This window comes from Giraffa tippelskirchi, chromosome 5 (assembly GCF_054371585.1).
Source record: "Giraffa tippelskirchi isolate mGirTip1 chromosome 5, T2T-mGirTip1v1.2.pri, whole genome shotgun sequence".
Taxonomy (NCBI): Eukaryota; Metazoa; Chordata; class Mammalia; order Artiodactyla; family Giraffidae; genus Giraffa; species Giraffa tippelskirchi.
This window is the reverse complement of record NC_137279.1, coordinates 74443239-74452383: the sequence shown is the minus strand read 5'-3', so window position 1 is coordinate 74452383 and position 9145 is coordinate 74443239. Positions and strand designations below refer to the sequence as shown.

General features: G+C 49.9%; 1 protein-coding gene across 1 annotated transcript; it reads right to left on the bottom strand.

The window, feature by feature from the left end:
- Window positions 1-203: 203 nt before the first annotated feature.
- On the bottom strand, window positions 204-6044 carry AVPR1B (arginine vasopressin receptor 1B). Its single transcript, XM_081495551.1, has 2 exons — window positions 5102-6044; window positions 204-532 (listed from the first exon to the last, which is right to left on the bottom strand). Exons 1-2 carry the CDS (start codon window positions 6042-6044, stop codon window positions 204-206), a joined length of 1272 nt encoding a protein of 423 aa, XP_081351677.1.
- Between the last annotated feature and the right edge of the window lie 3101 nt (window positions 6045-9145).

Genomic DNA, 9145 nt, shown 5'->3' with positions numbered 1-9145 from the left:
AAGCCGAGTCAAAGGGCATAAATGTCATTGTCATGAAAATCCAACAATTCTTCTAGAGCCTACTGGTTAGGGTGTCCTTAGAGAACGCTTCTCCAATCTTGCAAAGTCATGAAGGCTTCTAACTGAAAAAGACCGTAGAGAGCATCAGTCTGGGCAGTGCTGAGATGGACAGAGATCCTCTGCCAGACTCTGGGGCGTGCTCCCTAAAAGATGCTGGTCTCAGTGGCGGCATCGCCTTCTACCTGCTCTGTGTCCTGCAGGGAGTCTTTGGGCCCAGGCCTCCTGCTGAGTCTGGGGCTGAGGCCACGGGCAGGCGGGCCACTGGAGCGGGTCAGCAGGGTGGCGTGGTGGCTGGACAGACTGCCGTTGGAGAGCCGCCTGCGCATCCTGGGCCCAGCGCCTCCACAGCAGGCCAGGCAGCGCAGGGAATGCAGCCACAGGTGGCTGTTGAAGCCCATGTAGATCCAGGGGTTGCAGCAGCTGCTGAGGTTGCCCAAAAGCATGGAGATGGTGAAAGCCACATTGGTTGAATCTGCCGAGGGAGAAGCACAAGGATTTCAGAGCTGGAAGGGACCTGGGAGAGAGTCCGCTCCCTGCGGAATTCACAGAAGGCAGCTGAATCCCAAGGAGGACCACGTGGGGTTCTATGATCAGAAAGGATCACAGCTGGAACTCAAACCTGGGACTCCTGACTCCACGGTTTTGCCTCACTGATTTATTTATTCATTTTGTGCCACAGGCTGATGACAGAAGCTGAGGCTTACTCTAAGCTGACTTTAGAGACACAGACATAGTCAGTGACAGGAGCAGCCCGAATCGGGTCACTATCTTTGTTCTGAAATCTTGAATCGTGAACCCCCTAATGGATGCTAAGCACAGGTGAGGCAATTGCTATAAAACCTGCTGGAAAAATGACCATGATTCTACCCAGTTCGGGCACACATACCTGCATTCTCATTCATGTCATAGATACAGGTACACACTGCCCTCTGAGGTCTTTGCTCCTTGACCCCTTAGGGTCCGTCCCAGTCATTCTGTCATTCAGTTACTGTCCCTGTGAGTATTGACTGTGCCAGGCCAGTGCTGGGGACCTGGTAGGGCAATCAGTGGCGCCTGACAGCCCTACAGGTCCCATGATGCCACGTCCAGCTGTGCAGCTTTTAGGTGCAGGGCATCCAGGCATCTCGTTCCTGGCCAGTACTGTTCTCTGTCGTCAGAAATTACATCCAGAGAATGTCCCTCCTGCAGGGAAAACTAATTTCTCTCCTGGACAGTCAAAATGTGAGCCTTCAAAGACTCTGATAAGACTCCTTCCAGATACAATACTCTTTCTGAAAACTAAATGAAACTTCTCGTGCCAACAGGAAAGCTGCTGGGATGGGCCCCAGCCTTCTGTCAGATGCACCATGGCTATAGCTATGGCATGGGTTGCCCACTGAGTTGCCCAGCTCTTTAGTGGAGGCTGTAGAATCACTGAGTGCCATGTCAGAGCTGGAAGGAATTAAGGGCTATGGCACAGATATGAACCTAGGTCTTCTCTCTTTAAAGCAGCAATTCTGCACCCTGCCACCATTTCAACCAGGTAACTCAAAGGCAAAGCTCAAGTGCCTGCTCTGTAAAGTGTCATGAAAGCTTCTGATACGCTGGTTCCTTGGGTGCTCTCCAGGGTGGTGCTTACAGCCCAAGAGAAGGGAAGATACAGGGTCAGGATGTTTGAGAGAAGGCCTGAGTCACAGAGTTGGGAAGCACAGGACAGCACAGAAGTGAGCAAGGAGGGAGCACTTGTAAGCAGAGGAGGGACCAGCCTCAGCAACAAACACAGGCTCCTGAAGCAGGAAGTCTTCTGGCCTGCAAATCAGTTAACTGAACACCTGGGGGCTGCAGAACATTTGAGAAGTTGCTTTGGCTAAGGGGTGGTGTTCATCCCATCTGCTCCATCAATATATGTATAGTGCCTAATCTAGGCCAGAGACTGAGGGTTTCCACAGGTTTATTCACTTGGGAAGCATCTGTTTGATTTGGCTCCCCGGAGCCAAGCCCAGGTCGGGGCTCAAGATGCGCCTGGAGCCCTGGAGTCTTCGGAGGCTCCAGCTCTCAGTCCTGGAGGGCAGACCCGCTACTAGTCACAGGAAGCTGCTACAGCACAGCCTGGCAGGAGCTCCACTGACAGTTGGGAGTGGGGCAAGGGCAAGGAGACAGCTTCCTGCCAAAGACTCGGGGACAAGCGGCCAGGAGGCCAGCATGTCGCGGAGGGACACTGGGTGTACTGGAAAGTAAGCTTAAAGTAGTGAATGTCTGCTCAACTCAGAATCCCCAAAGGGCTTCCGGTTTTCTGAGGGACACTTCTTTTCCTGTACTGCTTACTCGGAGAGGCCCTTGATAAGTGATGTCACTCTATATACGGGTCTGAGGGACAGGTTGATGATGGTGGTGACTACAGGAGGCAAGCAAGAAAGCTTCTCGTAGGTTCCTTGATAAAGGGCCTTCTCATCCCTGGTGCCATCAGCTCAACAATGATTGTTGGGAATAAGACAATAATAAAAGTTTGGATAAAGTTTGGCTTAAGAAGACTTTGATTCAATTCTTGGCTCCATCTCTTACTAGCAGTGGCAACTTGGACCTGTTATTTCACCTCTCTGAAGCTCAGATTACTTAGATGTCAAGGGGAGAAGGTCACCTTTAAGTAGCACAAGGCCTAAATGTGCTTGGCACATAGAAAGCCCTCTTTCCTTCTATTCTGTGCTTGACTTGAGTGGCTGCTGCTGCTGCTGTTGCTAAGTCGTTTCAGTTGTGTCCGACTCTGTGTGACCCCATAGACAGCAGCCCACCAGGCTCCGCTGTCCCTGGGATTCTCCAGGCAAGAACACTGGAGTGGGTTGCCATTTCCTTCTCCAATGCATGAAAGTGAAAAGTGGAAGTGAAGTCACTCAGTTGTGTCCGACTCTTCGTGATTCCATGGACTGCAGCCCACCAGGTTCCTCTGTCCATGGGATTCTCCAGGCCAAAAGTACTGCAGTGGGTTGCTATTGCCTTCTCTGGACTAGAGTTGGGGGGGGGTGGTGGTTAATATGGAGAAGGTTAGGGTTAATATGCTCATTGCTTAGAGGGTAATTTTATAAATAGCCTCTGGTCCACACTAGTGTCTGAAAGGTGGTTAAGAAGGGGTACAATCGGATTGTAATAATTCAGTGTTGCTGAACTCTTATTTTTTTAGTTTAAAAAAAATTATTTTTAATTGAAGAATAATTGCTTTACAATATTGTGTTGGTTTCTGCCATACATCAACGTGAATCTTGCTGAACTCTCTTGCAGAGCTGTGTTAATGTCATGAACAACCTTCCCCTTACTTCATCTTTCCAGAAAAGCAAAGTGTTTGGCTTGAGCGTGCCCTAGGATGAGCAGATTGAGATTAGAAACAATAGCACAGGGAAGGGGGATCACTCTAAGAGCTGGTAGGAGGTGGTAGTCTGAGTCCTCAGGAAATTTCTAGAGCAAACTGTGCAGAGGGCTTCCCTGGGGCAGTCATGTGCTGCACCCATCATATACCCCAAGCTGTGCATAAATTGTCTGCTGTACTACAGAGCACACAGTCACCCTGACAGGTGACTGCACACTTGTCCCCATGCCCTCTTTTTAGGGGAAAAGGAATAGACATCTTTGAATACCACTCTCCAGCATTTTGGCTGCCCAGAAACAGCACTTACCTTTCTCAGGACAAGCTCACCCCCAAATGGCCTGACCAATTGTCAGTATCTGAAACTTAGGCTGCCATCTATCTCACTCCAAAAAATGACCAGAATCAGGCCTCCCACATCCCAACTGGAACACAGTCCCCTTGGAAGGTCCCATTTTGTTATTCATGTAGGAGGAAGGCCCTTCTCTTCATCACTTCCACACCTAAAATGTGGAAAGCGGGGGCATGGAGTTGAGGAAAGAAACAAGGAGATTCCAGGCCTAGGTTCTATTTGTCACTTCGCCACTTCCTAGCTGTGTGGCCTTGGGCAGGTCATGTTTCCTCTCTGAGCCTCTGCTTTCTCATTAACAAGACAAAAGGGTTGAACTTGGAATTTCAGGGTTGTGCCCCAGGGCTAATTAATCGAAAATGGCTGTTGAAAAGGAGTTGAAAGTCTTGTTCAGGTGCAGGGGGGAAGAGTGCTGAGAGACACCCTTCATGGGCCACGAACTGCCATCTGGACCAAATCGTTGGAAAATCCCTTTCAAACAGTCTAGCAAACTGTCAGGTGCTCGGCCAAATCAGCTCATGGTCATATCTTCATTAGGGCCAAATAGTATTTTCAAATGCTTAAATTAGTTGCCAAAACTGTAAAATACGGAAATTTCACATAAAGATACTCACATGGCATGTTTTGACTGGCTGGGAGTTACAGCTGTCCCTTTTCACACAGGGACAGGCCCCGTCTTTAATTGCTTCACCTCTTTGTTGCCTGCCTGACCTTGGCAGCCACTGTGCTGTGCTGCCGTGCTGAGTCGCTTCAGTCCTGTCCAACTCTGTACAACCCTAAGGACTGTAGCCCGCTAGGCTCCTCTGTCCATGGGATTCTCCAGGCCAGAATACTTGAGTGGGTTGTCATGCCCTTCTCCAGGGGATCTTCCTGATCCAAGGATCAAACCCGCATCTCTTAAGTCTTCTGCATTGGCAGGCAGGGTTCTTTACCACTAGCGCCACCTGGGAAGGAGGCTCAAATGATAAAGAATCTGCCTGCAATGTGGGAGACCCAGGTTCAATCCCTGGGTCAGGAAGATCCCCTGGAGAAGGAAATGGGAACCCACTCCAGTATTCTGGCCTGGAGACTCCCATGGACAGAGGAGCCTGGAGGGCTACAGTCCGTGGGGTCACAAAGAGTCAGACACGACTAAGTAAGTAACAGGCACATAATACTAAATGAGATCTTCAAACAGCTTTGAAAGGATTGATGAGTGCATAGCGGAACAGGCACAGTCTTTAACTGCTTCGCCCATTTGTTGTCTGCCTGGCCCCGGGAGCCACTGTGACCCTGTCCTAATACCCTCCTTCTCTCTTCTCTGCATTTTTCTGCCTCATGCTCCTGCCTCTACCCTCCCAACCAGACCACACACTTGCCTTCATTGGGGGCATTCTCATCCCACACAGACCACATCTGGACGCTGAAGAAAGGTGCCCAGCAGGCGATATAGGCCAGTACAATGACGAAGGTCATCTTCACAGTTCGGATCTTGGCCCGCGAGATGGTGCTGATGCTGCTAACCCGGGAGGGCAGCCCCCGTGTGGCTGCCACCGGGCCACGAGGAGGGGAGGGCCTGTTCCCAGTGCCCCAACTCCCTCCTTCGGCCTGCCCAGCCTCTGTCTTGACTTTGAGGTTCTTGCAGATTTCGTGGCAGATGAGGCTGTAGCAGGCTGTGAGCATGGCCACAGGCAGGATGAAGATGGCCAGGGTGGTCCAGGTGATGTACGCCCGTGGACCCCAAGGGACGCGGAAGTCTGCCCAGCAGTCCAGCACTCCAGAGCCCTGGATCACCTCTCGTACAGAAAAAATGAAGACTTGAGGGAGGCTGAAGACAGCAGCCAGCAGCCAGGGAGCTGCGATGAGCGGGTAGGTGGACCGGCTGTGCTGCTGGAGGCTGCGCAGGGGGTGACAGACAGCCAGGTAGCGGTCCAGCGTCATGGCCAGTAGCATGTAGGTGGAAGCAAACATGCTCAGCACCTGCAGGTACTTGACGGCCCGGCAAAGTGGGTCGGGGCCCCGGAAGCGGTAGGTGATGTCCCATAGCAGCTGGGGCAGCACCTGGAAGAGCGCCACGCCCAGGTCGGTCAGGGCCAGGTGCAGCACGAACACCTGCATGCGGGAGCGCTTGCGGACTGGCTGTCCCACGGCCAGGAGCACCGTCAGGTTGCCCCCTGTCGCCAGCACCAAGACTGTGGCCAGGACACCGATCTCCACCTTAGCCAGCTCCTCATCCCGGCCCAGCCAGGGTGTGGTGGCGTTGGCGGCAGAGAGGGTGCTCCCTGGGGTAGAAGCAGCCATCCAAGGAGGCCTGGAATCCATAGTGGAAGTTTGCTGGGAGAGGAGGGGGCGGGGAGGCAGGGATGGACGCAGAATGTGAGTGCAAGTAGAGAGGCTGGAGGAATCAGGTGGAGTGGGCAGGAGGAGGTTAAAGATAGAAGAAAGGGGAAGGGTGGGGTGGCCAGAAGGAGGCTGAGACTGTGTGGCAAGAGTTAAGAGGGCAGGGGTAGAGAGGATGAAGGAGAGTGAGATAAGGAAGAAGATGCTGACCCAAGAGAGGGGAGGGGGAACCCGGGAGCCAAGGGAAGCAAGGGAAGCAAGGGTCAGGGAGCCAAGGAGTCGGGAAGGGGAGAATGGGCGAGGCTGTGCAAGGCGAGCCTTCTGGAAGGGTAAGAAGGCTGGGGGAGCTGGCACCACTCCCAAATGCACCGCAATCCACTTTCTCCAAACTGTCCTGGAAGCGGAAAGCAGGTGCCCCTAAGCCTGTTTGCAGGAGCGCTCCTGGCCAGAGGAGTCGCTGGAAAACGCAGCTGAGCCCACACGCCCCGGGTGGTAGCTGGGCGGGAACAGGTTTTATGCGCTCGCATCCAAGAGCAGCGGCAGATGGCTCCTGCCGGGGAGGGCGGGGTGACACCCATAAGCGACCAACCGCGGGGCCCAGAGAGGTTGGCTGGGGGCGGGGGACTCGAGGGAGGGTCCGGGAGGAGGGACAGAGGAGCAGGGGGACCCCGGACAGGGAGCCAGAGAAGCGGACGACGTGATGAGCGCTCACCGGCCGGCGGAACCCGTGGACAGATAAGCTCCCCTTGGCTTGCGCCTGGAATCGTCAGACTGTCTCCCAAGACAGGTGCACGCCCAGGGGATGGGTTGTGGCTGCCCACCTACTGGGGACCCCGAGGCCGGCAGCGCTGGTGGGTCCCTGTCCGGGGCTCCCCAATTTGCCCCCCAAGGGTGGCCAGGTGGGCGAGGGAGGGCCCCAGACGGAGCCCTTGGCCGTCGGCGTTGACATCTGACCGCAGGCTTGGGTGGAAACTTGGAGCCATAAAAGCGGGAAGAAAATAAAGTCAAGGCTGTGCGTGGAGAGGATGTTGCGGCTGGATGGGAGAGAGCGGGGTGGGAAGAGTCAGTCTTGGAGACCCGGGGTCCAGGGGAGGGTTTCGCCTCCAGGCTTCCCGTAGTCTTTCACCAGCAGTCACCTCAAGGCAGTTAACCACCCTGGGAGGTAGAAAACTGAGGTGGTGGAAGTTACAGGACTCACTCTTGAAGATCACAGAACTAGTGAAGCAGTGGAGGCAGGACTAGACCCAGTGCTTTTCCCAGAGCAACCTTTGCTAACATCCATGAGAGGCACAGGTGCAAATAAAAATAAACCACCAGGGCCCAGAGGAAGCTTACAGTTCAGTGGAGAAAGTGTAATAGTGCAGTGGTACTGGTTGTGGAATTCATTTTATTTTTAGTACATAGAGGAGGTGGATTACTGGGACTCCAGAGCAGAAGTTCCTTAGGAGTGACAACAGCATCGTCTGCTACCCTCAGAAAGTCCAGGGCCCATCATCATACCAGAGGTCCGCTTGTCTTGCCTTTTAATCAAACCAGACCCCCCTTTATAGTGTCATCCGTTCACCCATGTATCCAATTAAGGTCCCTTCTTGACTCGCCTCCATCCTACACAGCCTGCACATTCATCTCCAGCTCATCCTTCACAGTTCAAACACTCACCATTCCTCACCCAAAATAAGTTAGCATCTTCCTTTTGTGCTGTGCAACCCAAACCCTAACTTTGCACAGAGTTTGTTCTTTGTGAATAATCTTTTTTAAGTCTCTCTGCTGGATCATTCCCATTTTCAGGTAAACAAACTCTAGTGTTGTGCATTTAAAAAACATATACATAACCCACCTCAGATACTAGACCCTCACCTGCAGCTATTACAATCTCTTCCCTTTGACAGCAAAACTCAGAAGGGCTGTTTGTCTCCATCTTCTTACTTCCATTCATTTCTCGATGTATTTATTCATTTAAAATTATATGTAGTTAAACATATGATATCAAACTATATGTACCATTCTGGAAGTTGCTTTTTAAATTCCACTTTATTTTTTAGATCTGCCCATGGTAATACATAGATCTAGTTTATTTAATTTCTCATGCACACTACTGAAGTATGTGAATATAATGCATTTTGTTTATTCATGATTTTAGGTTACTTTCAGCTTTTTTAGCTATTTATTTTTTAATGCTACAATGAACATTCTTTATATATGCGTCCTTATGTTCATGTGTGAGACTTTCTCTCAGGTGTACATACAGATCTATATCCTTGATGTAAGTATTATTGGACCATACAATGTATGAATTTTCAATTAGATAGGCCCATATCTTAAATTTTGTCTCTAAATGTGTTGTGCTGATTTAGTCTCCCACCAGTTGCATTTGAGTTTTCCATCATCATCACAGTCAGACTTAATTTTCACCAATTTGATAGATATGAAATAGCATCTTATGTTGCTTTTATTTTCAATTTCTCTGACTATTAATTATTTTGAGTATCTTGCCATGTGTTTATTTGTTGTTTGGACTTTCGTGAGTTGTTTATATCCTCTGCACAATTTTTGATTAGATGCTTTTTCTTATCAGTTTGTAGGAAATCTCTATGTGTTTTGATATGAATCTTTTATGTATTCTGATACACTGCATATCTTCTCTAATCTGTCACTTATCTTTTGTTTATGGAATCATTTGTTACAAAGAAAGTTTAAATTTTAATGAAATCAGTATTTTCTTTTATCATTTCTGCTTTTTGTGACTTGTGTCCCCTATCTCAAGAACAGAGAGGTTCTGTATTTTTTTCTAACCCGTTTAACATTTGGTTTTCATTTTCTAGGTCTTAATCCATTTAGAATTTATTTTGTGTATGTATGAGGTAAGAATCACCTTCACTTTTTTCCCGCATGACGAATCAATTCTCAGCTTATTGAGTATTCCATTCCCACTGTCACCTGTATAATAAATTAAGTTTCAAAATCTGTATATGGTGCTATTTCTGGGGTCTCTGGTCTGTTCCATTATTTTATTTTTTATCCCTGTTCTATTATTTCACTGTTTTATGTTCTAAAGCTTTATAATAAACTTCAATGTATAGGGA